The sequence below is a fragment of the Osmerus eperlanus genome, chromosome 24 (genome assembly GCF_963692335.1).
Source record: "Osmerus eperlanus chromosome 24, fOsmEpe2.1, whole genome shotgun sequence".
Lineage (NCBI taxonomy): Eukaryota > Metazoa > Chordata > Actinopteri > Osmeriformes > Osmeridae > Osmerus > Osmerus eperlanus.
In genome coordinates, this window is record NC_085041.1 from 3,212,231 (window position 1) to 3,236,670 (window position 24,440).

Genomic DNA, 24,440 nt, shown 5'->3' on the forward strand with positions numbered 1-24,440 from the left:
GTGAAACACGTGGCACGCAGTGAGATGGACACCAGAAACAGCATTCAACGTGGGGAAGATGTGGTACTGGATGAGGTACTAGTTTGCCTAAGAAATAGCTTTTAAGTGCTTGATAAAATTATATAGAATTACACCCTGAATTATACACACAAAATTCACGCACACACAAACTTCGCACACACACACACACACCCAAACACACACACTTAGAGAGCAGACAGGGTTTGTCCAAGAAGCTGCGGTGTATTTTTAGACTTATATAAAACCAGGAATGTTCCACCAAAAGTGCTTTTGCTTTCTCTCCGACTTCCCTTCCCTGCGTCCCTCTCTCCAGTCTCTCCCATCACCCAGTCAGGCCATCCTCTCAGCTGCATCTCTATTAGATGGAAGCAGCTCCCTCGGTCTAACCGGGCTAGTAATCAGAAGGTCGCTGTTCGTCAAATGACGTTGTGTCCTTGGCAAGGCACTTCACCCTACTTGCCTCGGGGGGAATGTCCCTGTACTTTCTGTAAGTCTCTCTGGATAAGAGCGTCTGCTAAATGACTCAATGTAAATGTAACCCCTCCGTCTTCACTCCCCTACCGAGAGTCCTGGTGAACGTCGACTTGACTGTACCTCAGATTTGCGACCAGTAAATGTAACAGGAAGGTTCCAGTTCCTGGAGTGCAGATCACCGTGGTGTTCTCAGTGTCTCTTGTTTAACTGGGAGCTGGAGACAGAGAGGCAGTCTTTAATAAAGACTCAGGAACAACAGTGGGTACCCAGAGCGTTGGTCCTTAGTTAATGGGACATGATTTAGAGAGGGAAAGCACTAGGGTCTGTCGCTACTGATTCTGCAGCCTTAATAGGATCATGAAGCCTCATTAGACACCTCCATTACAGCTTTATCACTCTCTCCTCCCTCTCTTCATCCTTTTTTCCTCCGCCAGTTCCTCTCTCTCTCTCTCTCTCTCTCTCTCTCTCTCTCTCTCTCTCTCTCTCTCTCTCTCTCTCTCTCTCTCTCTCTCTCTCTCTCTCTCTCTCTCTCTCTCTCTCTCTCTCGGTTGTAAAAATATATATATTCGGAGGCTAGCCATGTGCATACTAAATCACATACAGGTGCTTTTTAAGACCCGGGGTACGGCCCGAAAACCTCAGGGGAATGTGTGGAGCTGGAAACACATGCACAGATGCACACAACCAATTAAACGCACACAGCAAGTCACACTAACACATATACGTACGCACACACACACACACAGAGTCCCTTCCCAGCTTGTTTCGGTGGCAGTAACAAGCCTGATATCAGAACCGGCTCTCGACTAACACGCTCATTTACGGAGGAAAGGAGGGGATCGAGGTACCGACTGCAGGAAATAAATTAAATAGCACTTTTGGGCGTTTTACGGGGCGCAGCAGACTCCCTTTGATGTGGTTCCTGGCTGTGTACAGGGGCCAGACTCGGGGTGGCCGTCAATCCCCGTTATGACGGCACCTCGACGGCTTTATGGGGCCGGGGGCACCGGGGTCAGCGACGCTTAGAGTAAGACGTCGGGGCGCCACAGACGCCAACCACTTCCTGTTTGGTCCTTTCAACTAGCGGAGACGCTACGGGGGGGCGGGGACAGCAGACCTGGGGGCCAAGTGGAAGCCCCCCCTGCCCCTCCCCCATGGGATGGAGGGACGGAGGGACGGAGGGATCGAGAGAGAGGTGAAAATGGGGCTAGAAAGAGAGGGAGGGGTGGAGGAGCCTGAGGTTAATGGAGCAGGGGGGGGAGGGAGGATGTGGAGGGAGAGAGAGGGAGAGGGGATCAAACGGATCCTCCGGATTTGAGGAATTACACTTGTTCCTCTCGCTGTGTATTAAAGCTGCAGTTAATGAAGTGAGAGAGAGAGAGAGAGAGAGAGAGAGAGAGTGAGTGAGAGAACGGAACTGAAAGAATAAAATAATGTTGGGTAATGTGTGTGAGAGCGGGAGATAATCCTCTGTGTACAGTCTGTGTGGTGAGCAGTGATAGAGCGGGGTGTTAGCTCTGAGCTGGTTTGTGTTTATGACCAGCTCTGATCCTCTTAATTGAGTCCATTGTTTGTTTTAAAGCCCAGTCAACGCCTGTGACCATGCCCCCCCCCCCCCCCCCCCCCCCCCCCATCAAGGTAGGTCATGAGGAGGGCCAAAGCTTACATCCCAGCCACCGCTGGCAAACACATACTCAACACTAAGCGCTAAGCTGATGCTTATGATGAGCAACTCCCTAAAACATCAGCTTCCTCGTCGTTCTACTGGGTACATCCAGGCCTCGGCAGAGACGGGAGCTTTCTGACCTGATTGAATGTGTGTGTGTGTTGCATGTTTGGCTAAGCTGGATACTTTTATATCCCTCTACCCCAAGGTGGTTCCAGTCTACAGACGAAGGGTGTGTGCAACGACAGACTTTCCTCATTGGTGCTACCTGAAAATGGGGTTGTGTGTGTGTGTGTGTCTGAGAGAGAGCGAGAGGGAGAGAGAGAGAGAGAGAGAGAGGGAGAGGGAGAGGGAGAGGGAGAGAGAGAGAGAGAGAAAATGAGGGCAAGTGAGTGTGCGACTGTGTGTGTGTTGTAGCGCGCCTGGCTCACCTGCTCAGACTGGCTCAGGTATGTGGAGGCAGAGAGATGATAGGCGCTGGCCTTTGATGAGATTCTGAGAAGAACCAGGAAGGAATGTTGGCTTATGTGGTTTCCATGGGCACCTGTTCTGGATGTGGTATGTAGGCCATTTATCCTGCTGAATTTACTACAGTATTACCCCCTATATTCCAAGTTTATTATATCCTCCCTCTTAGCATATATCATAGACTATCCTATCAGTTCACTGGCAGAGCAAATACAAAATGATAAAAAATAAAAAGCGAGTTTTTATATCAAAATCCTACAGGACACAACCTTCGTGGAGCTGCACATTTTTCCACGAGTGTTTGTTTTCATCAGTGCACTTCTTACTCGGACAGTGGTGCCTTCAGGCGTTTACCCCTTCACTGCGGAGGATACGGTAATGTGTGTGTGTGTCATCCCTCATGAGGTGGGGAACTGGATGTTCCTGCAGGCACATGGAGATGTGGTGGTGGTTGCGTCCATTCAGTTAGGTTGTAGACATGCAGTTTAGTATGCTTGCTTCAGAAGGGTGGAGAAGGGGAGGGTGGGGGTGGAGGAGGGAGGGAGGGAGGGAGGGAGGGAAGGAGGGAGGGAGGGAGGGAGGGAGGGAGGAGGTGTCTTCACCCTCTTCCAGAAGCAGTGATAGGACATACGGGGCAAAGGTTCCTCAGCAAAGATCTGCCTCTGCTGCTGCTTTCAGAGGCCCTGAGGTGTGTGTGTGTGTGTGTATGCTTGCTTTTGTGTTCCCTGCAAGTGTGTGTGCGCGCATCCTTGTGCCCTTGTACACGTGTGTGTATATGTGTGCTTGTGGGCGAGTATGTGCCTGTGTGTGTGTGTGTGTGTGTGCATGCTGGTTGCGATGGGTGTGTGTCACGTAATGAAGCTGGCAGGGATCCCAGCTATCGTCTCAACAATCCCATTCAGATGATGTATCATTGGAGTCACATCAGATAGGCTGATGACATGTGGAGGCTAAATTGAATCGTAAATGCTGTATTAAATCCTGTCAAATCTCTGCCGCTTGCAAGAGGCAGGAGCCTCATCACAACAGGCACGTTCGAGCCGTTCTTCTCGACATCTGTTCCGTTTTTACGTTTACATTTGTCATTTTTATTCATTTAGCAGACACTTTTATCCAAAGCGACACACAATGAAAAGCGCAGCATAAAAACAAGGATCAGAAGCGCAAGTATTTCGGCGGTCAGAGTCACTGAACAGTTTATAGTTACCAGGCACAGTGCAAAGCAACCACATCCCAGTTAACAGTTGCGAAACTGTGGTACAACCATTCAAATCCACGACATATAGGTTTAAAAAAAAACATGTTCGATTCAAACGTCTTTATTTCAGTTATATTTTATTCTACTCTATTCCATTTATTCAATTCTATTGGACTGTATTTTCTTTGTCAGTTGGATCAACAGTAAATTTCAGTATGAGCAAGGTCAACACTGCGTTGGCTGCCAAATGGGAGTAATGGAATGCATATGGATTTCTATATTGGTCGACTCCCTGTTGCTTGGCTGATTTCCCTATTGGGACAATAAAGTGATTGGATTGGAATTGAGCTTGAATTGTATTACAGCGGTTCAGCATAATATAGTACAGTGGATTTTATAGTTCCTGTACAGCATCTCCCTGCTTGACTCTGTCTGCGCCGACTTCGCGACACACGTTTTTGTCTGAGTAAGTGAATTAAGCCTGGGGTTTTATAGCCGGGCAGCCTTCCTCCATTATCCAGCTACACAGGAATGTCATTAAGCTCCTGTTTCTGCTGTACACACGCCACGCAGACTGACTCCAGACAGGCAACAAGGACACACGACTCCAAAGTCGAATGACATGTACTAGAGAAACACTAAACATAGCTCGGTTTCGTGTCTACGTTCAAGCTACCAATCCTTCCCAGAATTCTCCCCCTTGTTCTTTTCCCGAGACTCCGTGGTAGGCCTAATCCTTTTGTAGCCGAACTTCAGGATCAGTGTGTTATGTTCTTAGCTGTTTCCCTCCCTGTCTCTGATTAGAGCAAGGCAGCTCCATAATAGGTGAAGTGTGTTCCTCGGAGTCTGACGTGTGTGTGTCTCAGCTGTCTGTGTGTTCCACACATGAGCGGGTGCCCTGTGATCCAGGATACGCACTGATGCTCTAACCCACTGGTTATCATTCTGGACGTGTGTGTGTGCTTTTGTGTGTGTGTGTGTTTGTGTGTTTTTTCGTTCCTGTGAGCATGTGTGTATGTGCGTGTTGGCGTGCGTGTGAGCTTTTGTGTGCATGCGTACGTGTGTGTGCGCCTGCTCGCCACATGAGCAGGTGACAGAGGATCTATCAGTGTTTTCTCTGTGCTCTCTCTGTCATCAGTCATTGAGATGCAGGTCACACACGCTTCCCTGCTCGGTGACTAGAAACAAACGACACAGAAACACACACACCAGCGTAGGATGCGAGACAAGATGGTTAATGAGATTCAGGCTGCCTCAGTTGCGCCAGGCTTCAGGAGGAGAGACTGAGGACCTGGACCTCCTGAGTTTCACTTCATTCACAGTTAACAGCCGGGCACTTTTTCTAGTGTATCACCTCGTTTGAAGTCTGACCACAGAAGTTCCGCAATGCCTTCAAGTAAAGATGTAATTAAAAGAGAGCGAAGACAGATATTCCCCCGACGCCTCGACACATGACAGAGGAGTAGCGGAAATCTTTTTTTGGGGGGGGGAGGGGGTTTACGATAGTAAAATTCACCGTAAAAAATAATCGGAGCGAGAGTTCCTTTCAAGTCTTTTTTTAAAAAGTGGTCCATCAATCAAACGGCTTGTGCTTCTGAAAGGGGTTTTATCTGATGTTAACACACTGTAAATATTCCTCTTAACGTGAACGTTCTGGGGGACGGGGCTTCTGCGGAGGCAGACCCAGTGCAAGCTTCCTGCTTGGGTCCTTCTCTGGAGACAGAGTGTGGAGGGTCCAGATGAATCAGGGATTTCTCTGTGTTCCCGCTGGCTTTAATGCTGCCAGGAGTCATAAATGATGCATGAGGGATGGATCTTTCGCTCCAGTTCTCTGAATAGACTGACAGGCAGACAAGCAGACAGATAGACAGGCAGACAGACAGACAGACAGATAGGTAGGCCCAGAGACATGCTAACAAACAAACAAACCAACAAACAAACAAACAGGCATAGACTGACAAACAGAGAGACAGACAGACAGACAAGCAGACAGATAGACATTCAGACAGACAGACAGACAGACAGACAGAGAGAAAGGCAGGCAGAGCGACAGGCAAGCCTTGATTTGGGACTGGAAGGAATGAGATGGGAAAGCGAATAGAGCTTGGAGTAGTCTACACACTACCGACTCCCTCTACCTACACACACACACACACAAACACACACACACACACACAGCCTGAACATAGTGAATATTGTACACACACTCACTCAGGCTCACATTCACTCACACCGTACATACTGTACACACACGCACACACACACGCATGCACACACTCACCTCCCACCCCCACACACACACACACACACACACACTCACCACCCACACACCCATCCTCAGGCAGTGCTTCGTCTGTCGAGGGACTGGGACTGTAGACTGCACTCTAAGCTGTCTGGCTCTCACTGTGTGTGTGTGTGTGTGTGTGTGTGTGCATACTCTTGCTGTGCCATGCCTAGCAGGGCCCATATGCTGCAGTGCTGAGATTAGTGTTTTGATGTTCATATTTATATTTTAGCATTTTCCTTAGACGATAAGTGCATCTCTCTGTCTGGCATTGTCTGAACCTAAACTGTTGATATCCTGTTTGTATAATGATTGTGTTCTCTCTCTCTCCCACCTCTTGCTCTCCCCCGCTTCCCTCCCATCCCATCCCATCCCATCCCTCCCATCCCTCCCTCCCTCCCTCCCTCCCTCCCTCCATCCCACCCTCCCTTCCCTCCCACGCAGGAGAGCACCTGCGGGTCTGTCCCCAGGGCTACACCTGCTGCACCAGTGCCATGGAGGAGACCTTGTCGAACCTGAGCCGTCGGGAGTTCGAGGGTCTGGTCAGGGAGGCCGGACGTTCGCTGCAGGCCACGCTCAACGCCCAGTACCGCAGCTTTGACAGTGAGCCACACATACACACACATTCACTCACCCACACACGCCCACCCACACACACCGTCACCCACTGTGTATGCTATTACTATTCTGTGTCAGTTGATGGACGAACAATAAGAGGCTCCTTGGTTTGTAAAGGCAGTGAAATGTCTGACTGCATGTTTACTGGTGGTGGAGACGTCTACGCAAACATAACGTCGGCAAACAAACACCCCCAGACACGTGTCGAGACATCGGATACGCCAGGCTTTCAGAACTGTGTATGGGAGAAGCTTCTTGGTTTTCAAAAGCCTCTCCTCGCTTGTCCTGAGTGTGGGTACATTTGTGTGTGTGCGTGTGTGTATGTACGTCAGTGTAGGGCCCCTGCTGGCCTTACTAATGACCATTTGATCAAACTTCTGAGTGGTGAGAAAAACACAAAGAATAAGAGGAGGAGCCAGACGTGAAGATGGGCAGATTGGGGAGATGAGAGAGAGAGACAGACAGAGACACAGACAAAGAGAGAGAGACACAGACAGAGACAGAGAGAGAGAGATAGAGATAGAGAAAGACAAAGACAAAGACAAAGACAAAGACAGAGAGAGAGAGAGAGAGAGAGAGAGAGAGAGAGAGAGAGAGAGAGAGAGAGAGAGAGAGAGAGAGAGAGAGAGATAGAGACAGAGACAGAGACAGACAGAGACACATACAAAGAGAGAGAGACACAGACAGAGAGCGAGAGAGGGAGATAAAGAGAGACAGAGACAGAGAGAGAGACAGAGAACTTGCTGGAGAGCGTATGGAGGGAGAGTGGAGTGCAGGGTGTCATATTGATGCCATACCAGGTAATCTTTCTCCAGGAGTCTGTACTTCCTGTCTCATTCTTCAGCCTGGATCTGCCGAGCCAGATGGGGTCCGTGTGAGTGTGTGTGTGTGCGCGCGTGTGTGTGTGTCACCAGACAGGAGGTGTTGTTGATGAGAACATCCTCAAAGAAATGAATCATCAGCCCTCGAAACAAGAGCACCAGGAACAGTATAGCTTTCGGGGGTCCAGAGACAGCAGGGCCAATCGAGCGAGAGGTTTTCTGAACAGCAGAGCCAATAGAACGAGAGGGCTGGGGGTCAGGAGAACCAATCGAGGCGGCGGAGACAGAAGTAGCAGTGGCAGAGCGACAGTGAGGATCTGAGCGCCGCTACCATCTGGTCGTGGTTATGGTTGCCAGGCGTTGGTTCTGGCTCTGTCCTGGACTCACTCAGCTAAACGATGCAGTTTTACTGCTCTGGGCCAGCGCTCCCCGCTCCCCTCACACAGCCCTCCTCCTCCTCTTCACATCTCCACATCCTGTCCCTGCCTTTCTCCACCTCTCTCTCTCTCTCTCTCCTTTTCCTGGTGCCTGTGACTCCCTCCTCTCCCTTTGCCCTCTGCCCCTCCCTCATCTTTTCCCTTCTCCCTCTCTTTCTCTGCCCGGTCCCTCTCCCCTTTTCCCCTTCCCTACGTTCTCTCCTTCTCCCTCTCCCTCTCCTTCTCCTTCTCCCTCTCCTTCTCCTTCTCCTTCTCCTTCTCCCTTTCCTTTCCTTCTCCTTCTCCTTCTCCCTCTCCTTCTCCCTCTCCTTCTCCTTCTCCTTCTCCTTCTCCTTCTCCTTCTCCTTCTCCCTCTGCCTCTCCTTCTCCTTCTCCTTCTCCTTCTCCTTCTCCCTCTCCTTCTCCCTCTCCCTCTCCTTCTCCTTCTCCTTCTCCCTTTCCTTCTCCTTCTCCCTCTCCCTCTCCTTCTCCTTCTCCTTCTCCTTCTCCCTTTCCTTCTCCTTCTCCCTCTCCTTCTCCTTCTCCCTCTCCCTCTCCTTCTCCCTCTCCTTCACGCCACCAGTTTCCAGCATGGACGACTCCGACGGCTGACCGAATCTATTTTTCGGTCCTTTGAAACAGGGGCAGCCTACCAAACCGTCTTATTGTTGAGCAAGAAGCAGACACAAACACACACTCACGCACCATCTGTTCTCTGACTGTTCCCTGCCTCTCCCAGCCTACTTCACAGACCTGCTCAACCATTCTGAGCGCTCGCTGCAGGAGTCCCTCCTGGTCAGCCTGGGGTTGCTGTACTCCCAGAACGCCCACATCTTCCAGGACCTCTACGCCGACCTGCGGCGCTACTACCGAGGCTCCGCCGTCAACCTCGACGAGACGCTCAACGAGTTCTGGGCCCGCCTCCTGGAGCGCCTATTCAAGAGCAGCGCCGCCTCAGACTACGCCCTGTCGGAGGACTACCTGGACTGCGTGTCCAAGCACACGGAGACGCTGCGGCCGTTCGGCGACGTCCCCCGCGACCTCAAGGCCAAGGTCACCGTGACCTTGGTGACATCGCGCTCCTTCGTCCAGGGGCTGACCGTCGCCGGGGAAGTGGTCCGTAAGGTGTCCCAGGTAGATGCGCTCGCCGTCCTCCACGCACACACACACAGTCACACACCCCGCACTGCACGTAGATGGTCAAAGAAACAATACATGTCTCCTACTCGTACTACCTGCCTACCTGGTGTGTGTGTGTGTGTGTCAGGTTCAGACCTGCTGTGTTTTGTCCCAGATACCGTTTGTCTCAAGGCTCAATGAATAATGGAGCTAAAGGAGACACACCCAGAGAGACAGACAGATAGATGCAGCTCGTCCTCTCCTGAAAGCATTCACAACACACACTCTCACACACACACACACACACACACACACACACACACACACCACAGCACCCTCAGGAAGACTCTGACTGTACTCCAGAGCACTGTAACTCACAGCTGCGGAGGTGGAGAGGAAACTAACTGCTGTGGTTGTGGTCGTTCCCACGGCTGTCTAGACGTACGGGAGTTTACGCAGGTCAGGCCTGCTCTCAGCTTCTTCTTTCTCTCTCCCCTCTCTTTCTCTCTCTCCGGTCTCTCTCTCCTGTCTCTCTCCCCTCTCTCTCCCCTCTCTCTCTCAGTTTCATACTCTCTGTCTATTTATCTATTACTTTCTCCTTCTATCTTTGTTTTCTATTTCTCTCTCTCTCTCTCTTTCTCTCTCTCATTGCCTCAACTGTGCCTATAGAATGGGGGTGTTGAGTTTAATAGTCCCCTGACAGTCTCAGCTCAACACATTCTTTAGGCACAAAGTCACCTGGCCCGGTGTCACCGGAGCATGGGCCTGGGTGATGAGGGAGGGGGAAAGGAGATATAGAGAGAAAGGTCAGTAAGCCAGCACACAATAGAGCCATAAAGAAAAGAGAGGGAAAACAAAGACATGGGAGTGCACAGGGAAAGAGGGTGTGGAGGGCCAAAGGTCAAAATACAAAGATGAAGATTATGTCGGCGATGATGACTCATTGTTGAGGATGGTGACGGTGATGATGATGATGAGGGGGATGAAGATGCCCGTTCTGTGCCCGTCCAGGTCCCTCTGAGCCCAGAGTGCACCCGTGCCATGATGAAACTGATGTACTGCCCTCACTGCCGGGGCCTGGCGTCGGTCAAGCCCTGTGCCAACTACTGCAGCAACGTGATGAAGGGATGCCTGGCCAACCAAGCCGACCTGGACTCAGAGTGGCAGAACCTCGTGGGTAAGACCTGGGGTTCAGCTGCTGGTTTCTCCACAGTGTGAGGAGGGATGATCCAGGATTCACTCACTGACACACACACACACACATGAACACACACACACACACACACACTGTAACTGTGCTCCTGCCTCCTCTGTGTGTGTGTGTGTTCAGACACCATGCTGCAGGTGGCGTCCAGCTTCAGTGCAGAGCCCAGCATAGACGTGGTAATCTCCTCCATACCCCTGCGCCTGTCTGAGGCCATCGCCTACCTGCAGGGCAACCTGCAGACCTTCACCGCCAAGGTATTTCAGACGTGTGGGAGCCCCGGCGTGGCTGGGACTCGCAGCTCTGCCCCGGAGGAGCAGAAGAAGACCGGGAAGCCCCTCACAGCCCAGGAGAACAGACCCAGCCCCACCACTGGGGTCCGGCTGGAGATGCAGGTAGGGGTGTGTATGTGTGTGTGTGCTTAGTTTGTGCTTAGTTTGTGTATGTGCTTACGTGTGTGTGTGTATAACCGTGTGGGTTCTCTCCCAGATCTCAGACGTGTCCAGTAAGCTGAGGGAGATGCAGCAGTACTGGGTTCAGCTGCCACAAGCTCTGTGCGTCAGCAAAGTAGCAGCCGGCAACGCCAACGAAGACAAATGCTGGAACGGCATGACCAAGGCCAGGTAGGAACACCCTTTAGAACCTTCCTCAAACTTTCTAGAACGCCTTGAGAACGTTACCTTAAGGTTTTTTCAGAACATCACCACAAAACGGACTAAAACTGTATAATGTCTGTACAGGGCTGAAGACATTGAGGAAGGACAAAAAATGCCTCCCTCCCTCCCTCCTCTCTATCCTGCCCTTCTCTCCCTCCATCTTCTCTATCTAGTTTCTCTAAATTGATTATTGTGCGGTTTACCTCGGATCAAGCTGGGCCACTTCTCCACTGATTAGACAGGGATGGTCCTGGGTGATTTACCCGGAGCGCTTGACTTGAAATATGTGACGGGCGACGTCATAAAGAAAGCAATGTACTTGTGGCTTCATGGGTGTGTTTGTGGCAAGAGTTCACACAGACACACACACACACACACATGCACACATGCGTGAAATTAAAGTGTGTTTGTGTATGTGTGCACAAGTGTAATGCAGTGATATTGAAATATGAGGCAGGCCCCGTCATGAAGATGCAGTGCTAAAGCATTGGCCCATTAATAATGTATGGTGGTCTGTGGGGCAGGACTGTAAGCAGAAATTGATATGCGTGATTTATAGATAGCTTAACAGGCACAGAGCAAAGCTCTCGAGGCTAAGAGGCTATGTGTCTGTTTCAATTCTTGCGAGGACGGAAGGAGCATTGGGACAAATGTGTGTGTGTGTCTTGCAACTACAACAACTGACCCAACCTCTGTGTGTGTGTGTGTATCTCTCAGGTACCTCCCAGAGGTATTGGGCGATGGTTTGGCCAATCAGATCAACAACCCGGAGGTGGAAATTGACATCACCAAGCCAGACATGACTATCCGCCAGCAGATCATGCAGCTGAAGATCATGACCAACCGGCTGAGGAACGCTCTCAACGGCAACGATGTGGACTTCCAGGACACCAGTGAGTCACCGGGAGGCGGGGTCAGAGGGCGGGATGATTGACAGCCGCGGGAGCTGGACAGGAAGCTGGAAACGTGGGCTGATTCAGCATTTAACACTTCCTGTTTCTGTTGTCCCCCAGGTGAGGACGTCAGCGGATCAGGAAGTGGGATGTGTGCGGGCGACTTGTGTGTCCGGGCCGGTCCTCGCGCTGTCGGGCCCAAGTCAGTCCAACCCAAACAGTACGCTTACCCCCCGGAGAAGAAGGTCAGAAGCGTGGCCGCGCAGACCCGCCCCTGCACCCTTCTACTCGTGCTCTCATTGGCCACACTGCTGCTTAGGCGGTAATGGACAGGAGTTGCCACCAATCAGACTGTGTTTTGAAGTAGAGCTTGGGCGATGGGGCATGTATGTGGGGGGAGAAAGGGGCAGGGGGGGAGGGGGGCGGGGGAGGTGACTTTGCCAAAAAGAAAAGACTGTAAATGACAGAAAGAGGGAGAGGAAAAAAAGAAAAGAAAGTTGATTTCCTTTGTTTGTTTTTTTTATGTGGCAAGAAGAGCTGGCCTTTGGCTTAGTGTGTTTTTAATTGTTCTATGATTCCGAGACGAACGCTAAATAAAACAATGTACATGTCAGGTGCCATTTTACCAGGCGCCAGCATCTTAATGTCGATCTCATTCTGATATAACGTAAGTGCAGCCTTGATGTGACATTCTAACGACATACTGAGCACAATGTTAGGACGCCTGTTGTGCGTTTTTAAAGTCTGCTGAAGCTGAGCTCTCTTCAGCTCGACGCCGGGGACAACCCATCGCCCCGTCATCCACCAACGCCACATTTTGATTTTTCACGTTTTGATACAGCACAGCGGCCTCACAGAACGACGCAAGTCGAGGGCCGCGTGAGAGGAGGGGGTGGGTCCACACTTCAGTACCCCACCACCACCACCACCCCCACCCTTGGTATCGGTAGTCCCCAGAGATGGCTCTCTGTCTCTCTGGTAGGCCCAGGAGCCTGTATGTGCCTGATGCTATGGCTTCTCCTCTCCTCCTGGTCTTCAGATCTGTATTAGAACCACCACACCCCACCCCCTCCCCTATGATTGGCAGGTGGGGGACAACTCCATGAGAGACGGACTAAAAACACACACACACACCACACTGCACACACCACACTGCTCGCACACACACACCTGACCCACATTCTATGTATTTTCTTTTTTGCATACCATGCACACGTTTTTGACTTTGAGACCTTGGTTCACATCGTTCTTCAAGGCTCACTCTTAAAACGTCCAGTAGGCCTGTCAAAACAAATGGAAAAAAAATGTAAGAGGTGCACCTTTTTTTGTACATATTTCCTATGTCTTGTAATATAATGTAATGAAGGGTTGTCAAGCCTATTGTCAGGGGTCTCTGTTCTGGACCTAACTGTCCCCCTTGAATCTGAACCAGGTTCCGCTTGGGAGTGTGTTGATGCCTTGACCAAAATGCCTGACACCCTCCCAGTGTTCTGTCGGTCGTCGAGGAAGAATTCCAGGGAGCACAGAGATGTTGGGTGGGGGGGTCAAAGTTCAGGGTGATGTGAATGCATTGTTACTGGAGACAGCAGGTTCAACCTGCTGTCACACACACACACACAGGCTGAACAGTTCAACATGTACATGTGTGTGTTTACATGGTGTCATGGAAGAGAATAAAGATGATTGTTGTAGTGGTATTTTGTGTATGGCACTAACTGTACCTAGCAAACGAAATGTCACGGGGGAAATGTTGCCATTGGTCCGCACAGCGAGTGTGTGTCACAGCGTACGACCCAGCGGTGTGTGTCCATGTGCTGCACCAGGGGAGGCGGTCGGGGGCCAGCAGTAGTTCTGGACTGATCACATCTCCTGGATCCAGAGGCGCTAAGTAATCAATGATCATCCCCCCCACCCCCCTTGACACACCTCCCCATCCCCCCCTCATCTTCTCCCTGCTCTGCCCGGTGTGAGTCAGGATATTAGCACATGGATAAATCGATACCACACAAGCGAAGGTGAAACTCTGATTGATCAAGATATAGATAGTCCCTGACTGATTACCATAACACTCTACGCTACCGTGTATGCGTACGGGTGTGTGTGTGTGTGCGCGTGCCTGTTTGTGTGCGAGTCAGGGGCTTGAGTCATTCACAAGTGTAAGTGTTAGAAACAGATAATGAATCACCCTTACTAATCAATGTTATCCCGGACACGAACCCTGACCAGACATTTGGTCACGACAAATCATACTCCACACATCTTGAAATACGCCCATCGAGCTTTAATATAATCTGTAAGTGGTGTCGGTGGCGTCGGGGGATCAAATGAAGCTGTAGTTCTCTTTCAAGTGCTCGTGTGTCTCCAGAACTTTCTGCGCCAGGCTCAGGCGTTTGTTGCCTGCGGAGACGAGACAGACACACAGACACAGACAGAGAGAAACACAGACACAGACAGAAACACAGACACAGACAGAGAAACACAGACACAGACAGAAACACAGACAGAAACACAGACACAGACAGAAACACAGACAGACAGAGAGACATGTCAGGCTGAACTCCCTTCCTCACACACATCCAAACACAATGAGGACCTAATACCTGTTGGATTCACAACCAGGGATCACACTGATCCCACCTGGTGTTTAGGGGTTAGAGTAGTCTGTATTATGACTATACCGATCGAATATATCCTAACACACCAGGCTTACCCTGCTACGTTCTACAGTATTGCAACCTTTGACTCCATCAGGCACATTCAGTCATATATCCTCCATATATCCTCCTCTAGCACACGTTTGTATGGGGCTAGCAATTGGTTCCTGTATTATTTCTCCTACATAAATAACACCGATATTGTAAGCAGGCTAAATATGAAGATTTTGATTCCTATCCAATTCTTCTGTGTCATCACTGTCGCTGACCCCTGTGACGGATAAACTGCAACAGGGATCCCTCACACACATACACACACACACACACACACACACACACACACAGACAGACACACACATCCTGACTTACTGCACCCTTCCAGTTGTGACTCAACGTCCTTGTGCTGTGTCGAATCATTGACAGTTTTTCATGCATGCTACATCAGAAGTGACTTAGCATTGGGAAGGATCTAGTTGCTTAGATCTAGGTGATTTCAGCATAAGCTCTGACCAATAGACGAGAGACATCTCGTGCATAACTAATCCCTTCTGTGTGCGATCTTCAGCAGTGTGTGGTCAACAGGGACAGTATCAGAGTGCCATCTAGTGGCTGAAAACGATAAAGGGCCCGTGAACACCCAGCAGCGTCATAGCGGGAGCGGGGTCAGTAACTAAGTCGAGATAATAGACTCAAGCCAGAGGGTCGTTTAATTGGTCAGTCCGAAACGCCTCTCCTTCCGACCTGAGACGCGGACGCACTCCTCCTTGTGGCGCTCGTTCCACGCCTTCATCTTGCAGGTCTTGCTGCAGTAGAACACCTCGTGGCACCGGCTGCACGCGCCCAGGGTCACGCCCACCGAGCGCCCGCACTGGTAGCAGTACTTGAACAGAGACTTCCTGGTTGGGGAGGAGCAAAGACAGGTATAGGTTGCCGTGCAGTGCACACGCTCACGCTAACAGGGGTAGACTGGGTGGACCGTGCGAAGGTACCTGACGTTCTGCGTCCTGCTGTCTCTCCTAGTGGCCAGCCTGAAATGACAGGATGAGAGATTGAGGAAGAGATACGTAGAAAGAGAGAGGGAAAGAGAGAGGAAATAGAATGACATAGACGGAGAAAGTGATGGATAAATAGACAGAGTAAGAAAAAGAGAGGAGAGAGAGGAGAGAGAGAGGAGAGAAAGAAGAGAGAGAGAGGAGAGAAAGAGGAGAAAGAGAGAGGAGAGAGACAGGAGAGAGAGAGGAGAGAGACTGGAGAGAGAGAGGATAGAGAGAGGAGAGAGACAGGAGAGAGAGAGAGGAGAGAAAGAGGAGAAAGAGAGAGGAGAGAGACTGGAGAGAGAGAGGAGAGAGAGAGGAGAGAGACTGGAGAGAGAGAGGAGAGAGAGAGGAGAGAGACAGGAGAGAGAGAGGAGAGAGAGAGGAGAGAGAGGAGAGAGAGAGGATGACAGCACGTGTGTGTGGTGTAAACTATGAATCAGGGAGTGTGCAGTGTGTAGTATGTCGTGTGTAGTGCACCTGTAGTCTTCGGGCTGTATGGAGTCTGTGCTAGGCTGCTCCTCCATTCTGCCAGCCCTCAACTGGGGGACTGAGACACCTGCTCCAGGGTACACAAACATATCTGTTGGACTGACACCTAACACGCACACACGCAGAGGAGTGTGACGGACGGTAATTAATACACGACAGCTCGGAGAAGGACACACACACACGCTCACACACGCACACCTTCCCTGTCGAGGCGTTGGCGTTCCAGCCGCACCACGGCCTGCCTCAGCAGATCTCCCATCAGGCTGAGCGTCTGCCTCCGGGCGTTGTAGGCCTCGCGCTCGCGCGGGTTCAGGGCGTGGTACGGGGTGTGGGCGATGCGCCAGTCCTGAGGAGGGCAAGGACAGGCTAGCTGTTCTGGCTGATCTGGATCATGGTACTGTGTGAACTGTACTGTACTGTGTCGAGACCCCCCAGAGTGGGGTTAGGGTTCTTGACTGGTGGGGGTGGTGGGGTTGATGAGGAGGGGGTGGTGGGGTGTCGGGGGTTGGTACCTGTTGGAATGTGTAGTGGGTGTAGTCCACGGCGGTGCCCATGGCTAACCTGCGGCCCTCACCCACCACCACGGGCATCATGATGTTGGCCCCTGCCTTCATCAGCTTCTCCAGCTTAGGGGGTAGACAACAGCACTCAGCTTCCACTTCCTGTGTGTGTGTGTGTGTGTGAGATGTGCTCTTGGGTTGTGTACCAGCTTGGTTCTGTTGCGGGGATGAGCTCCACAGTCGTAGTGGATGTTGGTCATGGCACACAGGGCACTGCCCACCCTGCGGGTGAGGGGCAGGTTTGGGTCTGCCCCCCCTGCCAGCAGCTCATCCAGGGCCTGGTGGGGGGGGGGGGGGGCAGATCAGATGTGTTTTCCGTGTGGGAAAACTGAGGCGTTTTCCATCAGCTTTTGAGAGTGTTTACGGGAGTGTTTACTCTAGAAATACCCCCTGCTCTGCTCTCACCAGGTCGTTGCCGCTGGCGATGGCCAGGGAGAGCGGGGAGTGGCCGCTCCAGAGGAGGTGGGTGCCGGCCTTGTGCGACAGGAGCAGAGACACCACCTCTCTGGCGTTCTGAAACACAGCAACGCACAATACAAAACACACACCACAATCGGCTAGCTTCTAGCTGTCAGAAACACACAAACAGGATTCAAGTCTTTTTAAAGGGACTTAACCCAGACAAATGCTACCCGGTGAGGTGAGGTATCGCTGGACTCACGGTGTAGTCGCTGTCCCTCTGACAGGCCACATGGAGGGCTGTCCTGCCCCCCTCGGCAGGGGCTTCCCGGGAGGCAGAGTGGAAATAGGAGGGGAGGCTGGAGGAGATGACGGACTTGTTCCCAAACCCAGCCAGAGGCTCCACTGTGTTCTGTATGTGTCGTAAAGTGTTATAAAGTGTTGTAAAGTGTTGTAAGGTATTGACATTTAAGAGAGACTCCAGCATAGATATTCATTCGTCAGTCGGTCTGTGCGTGCTGGTCTGTGCGTGTCTGCCGTCTCCATGCCGACCTTGTCCAGGTGGAAGACCTCGTGTTCGCCAGGTGGAAGACCTCGTGTTCGTCCTGGGCTCGCACGTCGGGATTGGCCACGGCGTGGAGCAGCAGCTCGGTGATCCTGGGACCCTCCGCCCCCGGCAACGCCGCGGCGATGTGCAGCGGGTACAGGCCGTTTTGCTGCGACACGCGGGGAGAGAGGGGAGAGGGACGAGTCTTTCACTGGGTTTGTTTGTCGAGGAGAGAAGGGGAGGTTTAGAGCGAACGTGGAAGAAAGTTTAGAGAACTGAGGACAGACAGAGAGAGAGAGAGAGAGAGAGAGAGAGAGAGAGAGAGAGGGGGTGAGAGAGAGGAGAGAGAGAGAGAGAGAGAGAGAGAGAGAGAGAGAGAGAGAGAGAGAGAGAGAGAGAGAGAGAGAGAGAGAGAGAGGGGGGTGAGAGAGAGAGAGGGGTGAGAGAGAGAGAGAGAGAGCGAGACAGAGAGAGAGAGAGAGAGAGAGAGAGAGAGAGAGAGAGAGAGAGAGAGAGAGAGAGAGAGAGAGAGAGAGAGAGAGAGAGAGAGAGAGAGAGAGAGAGAGAGAGAGAGCGAGAGAGATGGAAGGGAGGGAGGGAGGGAGGGGAGACACAGAGAGGGAGGCAGACAGACAGAAGGTGATGAGGGCTACCTCTGGGGGCAGGGCTATGTCAGTGCGTGCTCCACACTCTAAAAGTCTACGAACGCCCTCGATGTCGCCTGCCTTGGTGGCCAGAAACAGGACGGGCATTGGGACCCTGGAGGCATTGGGGTCCGCCCCCCGGTCCAGCAGCAGCGTCATGGTGGCCCACCGGGCTCGGTGCCTGACCACAGGGTTAGCATCAATAACCTGACCGCTAGCAGCTAACCATGACTACACACAGCTAACAACGACTATTCAAGCTAGCTAAAGCTGGTTACCAGGCATCTATCTCTGTGTTTGCCATAGAGTTCCTGGTATGGTATAACATGTGTTAGGTCAGGCCCAGACTCACTCTGCCTTGATCAGCGCCATCTTGCGGACTGTCTCCTGAGGATCAGTATCGACCGATGACACCAGGCCCGTCCGGCTCAAGGCCTCGGCAGTCTGCTGCATCACTTCCTCTGAGACCAGGATGGGGAAACTGGCGACCGAGCGGGCCGAGTTGAAGGTCTGGTGCTCGGTCACGCTGGCTCCCTGGCTCCCCCCGACCTCCAGGGACCTGGCCCCCTCTCTCCAGGACACGGAGCCCACAGGGAAGACTCTGTCCAGAACCTGAACAGTGTTCTCCTCGCTCTCCCCTCCCTCCTCCCCTTCCTCCTCCCCTTCCTCCTCTCCCGTCTGCCTCATCTCTCGCTCCTCACCCTCCTGTCCATGCCCCGCCGCCTCGCTCTCCTCCTCATCCTCTCTTTCGGGATCCTCCTCATCCTTTTCATCATCGTCCTCTCTCTCGTCCCTGTTCTCTCTCTCCTCTCCATCCTCCTCCAGATTCTCTCTCTCCTCTGTCTCCTCCATGACGCTAGTGTCCGGTGAATCCTGGCTATCCTTCTCATATTGGTCACTATAGAAGCTCTGGTCTATCTCTCCGGACCCTTCGCTGTCCGGACCTGTCCCTGGTCCAGGAGCGTCATTATCCTGGCCAGCATGCTCCTCCTCAGCACGGTCCTGGTGGTTGTGGTCGTCCGGACTTCTGCCGGCAGCCTGTTGGTCCTCGTGATCGTGTGGTGTTCTGGTCTTCGATCTGGGTTCTGAGGTCTTGTCTAGGAGGGCTTTTCTCTCCACTGGGCAGGACTGGGACCAGGACTGCAACTTGTTTACCTGCATGACCAAGAACAGGTTACAGCTGTGCATCACCACTGGATGAGTAGTAAAGAATACGTACAATGTCTCTACCAGACACCGGAACCATTTCCGGGAACCAATCACACGCAAGCTTCTCTCTGAAAATTCCATTTCAGTTTGGATCAGGCTCTGTCTCGATTAGCTCTGGAGAGCTGCCCACAGCCAGGCTGTCAGGACGCTGGGCTAACCCAGAGACGGGGGCTGTACCTGGGACTTGAGCGGAGGCCTCAGGGGGTCCCTCTCAGCCACGGTGCGGTGCAGCGACTGGATGGGGTAGTAGAGAATGTTACACACGGCCAGGGCGGACATGCCCTCCCTGTTCAGCTTGTTGATGTCCGCTCCACTGTCCAGCAGCAGGTGAATGACATCCTTGTGGCTGTTCATCTGCACATGTGCACAAGAGCACACACACGCGCGCGCACACACACACAAGTGCAAACAAAATAAATGCATTACATATCCAAAATCGTGAGAAACACCCAATAAGTAAATGTTAATAATATATTATGGATATTAAACGACTGTTTTATCTCTTTGATCAATGCTTGAAATGAAAACTGATGAAGGCTCGAGGCAAAAGGCGTGTGTGTTACCGTGGCAGCGATGAGCGCAGTATGCCCTCGGGCATCGCCCACATCGGGGTGAACCTTCTTGTCTCTCAGGATGTGGTAGACGCTCTGGGGGTTGCCTAGCAACGCCTCCTGAATGAGGCGCTCGGAACGAACCTCCAGAGGGCCCTTGGGGCCGAAGCGCTCCCTGTTCTCTGATAGGACGGCCTGGACGTCCCAGTCCCGCCCCTCTGCTTCGAACCTGCGGCGGAGGACACGCCCACCATCACACCGTGACAACCTACCTAATCGATCTGATTACTCGGGCTAGTAATCAGAAGATTGCCGGTTCGATTCCCAGCCGTGCGAAACAATGTTGTATCCTTGGACAAGGCACTTCACCCTACTTGCCTCGGGTGGCATGTCCCTGTACTTACTGTAAGTCGCTCTGGATAAGAGCGTCTGCTAAATGACTAAACTCATAAATACCATGACCACCTTTAGCGACGTGTCTTCGATTTGGAAGGACTTGAACATGAGGCTGTGCTGAGCGGTGAGCTCATAAGTGTGTTTCCCCAACCTGTGCTTGTGGATGTGGGCCAGCATGCGCCGCTGCAGGGGGAGAGCAGCGATGGCCGCCGGGTCGGTGTCCGGCCCTTCGCAGTTCTCTCCGAAGAACATGTGGTCCAGCTCCCTGCGCAGGCCCCAGGGGATGGGCAGGTGGTCCGAGTCCGTGGAGTAGCACTCGATGTCTGGGGGCAGAATGAAGCGCTCGTCCCGCAAGAGCTCCTTGTAGGGGAAGAGCAGAGGGTCTGTGCTGGACCCAGCGGGGCCTGGCCAGGGGCCCTGACACCCCAACAGACCCCCGGCTAAAGCCTTGCTCTGAAATACAAAATCACACACCATAATACCATACTGTACCATACCATACCCCACACACCAAACCACACCATACCCCACAACAAAGTTTAAGACTTTAATACTTGAGCATGTTATCAGAACTTTTCTGTGATACTGTATGCTGAAACCTCTCCCACTTAATCAGTACAGTACCGAGAGGGCGTGGTACGGATTCTGGTTCCAGGGCTCAGCCTTGGCGACAGAGAGGGGAATGTAGTGCTCAGGGAAGTCTCGGAGGGTGAAGCCACCCTCCAGGGAGGTGCAGAGGCGGAGGAGCCTCTCCCGGTGCCACAGACCCACGTCCTGACGGCCGTCCGGGTAGGTCATGACCCCTGGACCAAAGCGCTCGTCTGCATGGTACAGGCCCTGGAGATGTGAGGAACACCGGGGGAAGTACCTCAGAAACACAGCCCCTCCACACAACACCTCTGTCTTCAATTTGTGTACCATTCTACCCTGGAAGTACTTCTACTGGATGTGTCTATAGAGGAAGTACTTCCAGAACTAGGCTGTGAAAAAAAAAAAAAATATATATATATATATATATATATATATATATATATAGAGGGCTAATTATGTTTTGTACCTGGAATGTGGATCCGTCAGGGAAGACTTGCAGCCCATAGCCCTCCTTTCTGTTCAAATAGAACTTCCCAACAAACTTGTGGCCTCCCCGCCAGGTATAGGTCCCTTTGCCATGACGATAATCTTTGTAGAATGTGCCCTGGTAAAACTATCCAAGACAATAAACAATTTACAGTAGATCCATACTCTAAATTGCAACTGCGAAGTCTAGAGGCAAGTGACAACACAATGTTGACTAGACAACAGATGGACCATAATATTAACAGGCTATGAAAACCTGTTGCAGTCATGCCTAGCTTACCTCTCCGTTTGCCCAGGTGAATGTTCCTGAGCCGTGCTTTAAATCTTTGAGAAATTCCCCTTCATATTTGGATCCGTCAGACCATTTCTGAACCCCGGGTCCGTTTCGCTTCGCACATCCATCTAGTCGACCTAGGTAACTTAGTGTGCGCTCGTTACCACCTGCCCGTGGTTCACACTGGACAGGAGCTTTCGGTTCAACACTTGGAAGTGTTGTCATTATTGTTAGAGCGTATTCTTAGAATAGACCAAGAAGAGTCTTAACTATTAAACAGTCTGCAGGCTGCATGCATAATTTTAGCAAATAAAAAAACAAGTCCGCTAGCGTTTCTGTTGTACTCCACCGTCAGCTTGTCAGTGAAGGTTGCCCTGACAACCATGGAAGGAAACTTGTATTTAATCATTCACAAACCAGCCGGCACATTGTTGGAGAGCTCCTGGCATTTGTGAAATAAACAGCAAGAGAAGTTTGCGAAGTTTGTCATAAATCCTTTGGTTTGAAACGCCAGACATGTACAAATTAAGCAGGTATGTTCATTGGTGACTGCCGAGTCTCTAAGCAATGTTTCGAACGGTGACAGCTTTCCCTGACAACTGCGGCGCCTCATGGTGAAAAACTCCTTTACGGAGCTTCCATTGCCCTGATTCTGCCAAGACAATCTATGAGGGGCCGTTTAGGAAATAATTCAAACTGTCCCTACACACGTGAAGTGAAAGGAGAGGATAGGAGAGAGGAGAGGAGAGGGGAGAGGAGAAGAGACAAGCCTAGAGCAAAATACAATAGAGTACTATTCCTTCTCAAGTACTTAAAAAAAATATATATATAAAATAAAAAAACAATCCCACACGTGAAGTGAAAGTAGAGGAGATGAGAGAGGAGGACTTTTTTGGTACTGTTACATTGAATTGAAGGCCATGGCTTTAGCAGCGTAATAGTGAGTAATCCGTAATTATTTGGAAAAGGATTATACTTAGTAGTAAGTAAGTAGGCTAGTACTACTGTTTTACATGTCCACTGAAGTGGAAACCTGTGTGCGTGTGTGTGCATGCGCACGCGCCTCAGTCTCATGTTCATGCTGTAATTTGACACCTGTAAATGATCCATCTCAGCGTCATCTCCACTTGAACCCGCCTCCTGTGTTTCTGTAGGTCATTCATGTAAAATTAATTACTATGAGAAGTTAAGTATTGCTCTATCATCCTGGTTAGTCTACAGTTGCAAACAAAAACTAAATCCTCAGAATTATTTCCTGTGGTGAACCAAGCCGTTTTGGTATCTGAATTGCAGCACCAAAATGGTTTAGGGATATAGATTTTACTCAGTGCACGAGACCCCCCCCCCCCCCCTCCCCTCAACACACACACACAGTAAACATACTTCCTGTGCCTATCTTTGCTTGGCTTTTGGTCGCTAGAATAAAGTTCAGATTGCACATAAATCATTGGAAAGTGTCAACAGTAAGATTTTGTGTGTGTGTGTGAGAGAGAGAGAGAGAGAGAGAGAGAGAGAGAGAGAGAAAGAGAGAGAGAAAGAGAGAGAGAGAGAGAGAGTAAATAAAGTTCTCTTTTTTTGCATACCAAAAAGGGAACGCAGGCAGACAGACAGTGAAACCAAAAGGTGAGGAGAAAGAACAGGGAGAGACAGACAGACTGAGACAAAACAAGACAAAATGATCATCATAGGAAACAACTTCTGCCTCCCGTCCTCCTCCACCATCCAGGAGCTGTTCTCCGTCGCCAGGGAGGGAGGCATCATCCCTGACATCTCCCTGGATGACACCCTGACCTCCTTCCTCTCCCTGGACTCCTCCTCTGCCCTGAACCACCAGTACTCCTCCCTCCAGCAGAGCCTGTCTGCCAGCCAGCTGGACACCTTCAACCAGGGCCTGACGTCTGCCTTCGGGGGCAGCACCAAGGTATCCTACGGAGGGGTGGGAGTGGTGGCTCTGGCCCTGTCGGTGCTCCTGGACGTCCTGGCCCACCGGGTCAAACACCAGGGAGGTGGAGGCAGCGCCGCAACCATCGACCACGTCCAGAGGGTCTCGGGAATCCGTAACTCCTCCAGGATCGGCTTCATCATCGGCAGCTACCTCCAGCTGGTGCCCGGCCTCGCCAACGACTCGGAGAAGATGTCGGAAGTGACAGAGCTCTACGACCAGGGGCTCAAGTACGAGCTGATTGACCACTACGAGAGGATGACCAATAAGAAGCGGATGGGCTCGGTTGCCATGACGCAGTGGCTGGCCGGGGCGGCGTTCCACCTGCACCTCAGGTTCCACCAGATCCGGTTGGGGTCGGTGCCTCGCGGCTCAGCCGAGTCGCTTCGCCTCTCCTATAGGACGGGCTTCTCTCACCTGGTTCAGGGCTACACCGCCTACCTGCGCAGGAACGCCCAGGAGATGGCCCCAAAACGAGCAGCCAGCAAAAGCACAAGTCTGACACTAGGACCCAGCGGAAACAGCGGACAGTCCGAATCCAGCGGAGCGTCGGGACCTGTACTGGAACCAAGAGGAACAATTGGACCAGCACTTGGACCCAGAGCAGAGTTGGGATCAGTCGGGTCCGGGTTGGGGCTGCTGGTGTTGGAGCCGTTTAGGAACGTGACCCATAGCGTGCGGCATCGTCCGTGCGAGTCTCCTGCCATAGCGGACGCCCTGGTCACACGCATCATGGCCGCTCAGGACCTAGAACAGATACGAGACTTTTTCAAACAGAGCGAGAAGCACTTTGACAGGCTCCTCTCACAACAGGAAGGCTTTG

General features: G+C 51.7%; 2 protein-coding genes across 2 annotated transcripts; one reads left to right on the top strand and one right to left on the bottom strand.

Moving 5' to 3' along the window:
* Nucleotides 1-5,213: 5,213 nt before the first annotated feature.
* gpc1a (glypican 1a) lies at nt 5,214-12,476 on the top strand. Its single transcript, XM_062450106.1, has 8 exons — nt 5,214-5,223; nt 6,556-6,714; nt 8,706-9,100; nt 10,097-10,262; nt 10,416-10,684; nt 10,779-10,912; nt 11,663-11,838; nt 11,959-12,476. The coding sequence occupies exons 1-8, from the start codon at nt 5,214-5,216 to the stop codon at nt 12,162-12,164; spliced, it is 1,515 nt and encodes a 504-aa protein (XP_062306090.1). The 3' UTR covers nt 12,165-12,476.
* Nucleotides 12,477-14,100: 1,624 nt separating this feature from the next.
* ankmy1 (ankyrin repeat and MYND domain containing 1) lies at nt 14,101-22,444 on the bottom strand. The gene is made up of 18 exons (XM_062450946.1): nt 21,682-22,444; nt 21,382-21,528; nt 20,949-21,161; nt 20,476-20,681; nt 19,941-20,157; nt 19,555-19,731; nt 18,521-19,323; nt 18,178-18,349; nt 17,559-17,693; nt 17,240-17,353; nt 16,984-17,091; nt 16,725-16,856; nt 16,531-16,644; nt 16,217-16,364; nt 16,007-16,124; nt 15,482-15,520; nt 15,234-15,388; nt 14,101-14,235 (listed from the first exon to the last, which is right to left on the bottom strand). The coding sequence occupies exons 1-18, from the start codon at nt 21,898-21,900 to the stop codon at nt 14,159-14,161; spliced, it is 3,294 nt and encodes a 1,097-aa protein (XP_062306930.1). The 5' UTR covers nt 21,901-22,444; the 3' UTR covers nt 14,101-14,158.
* Between the last annotated feature and the right edge of the window lie 1,996 nt (nt 22,445-24,440).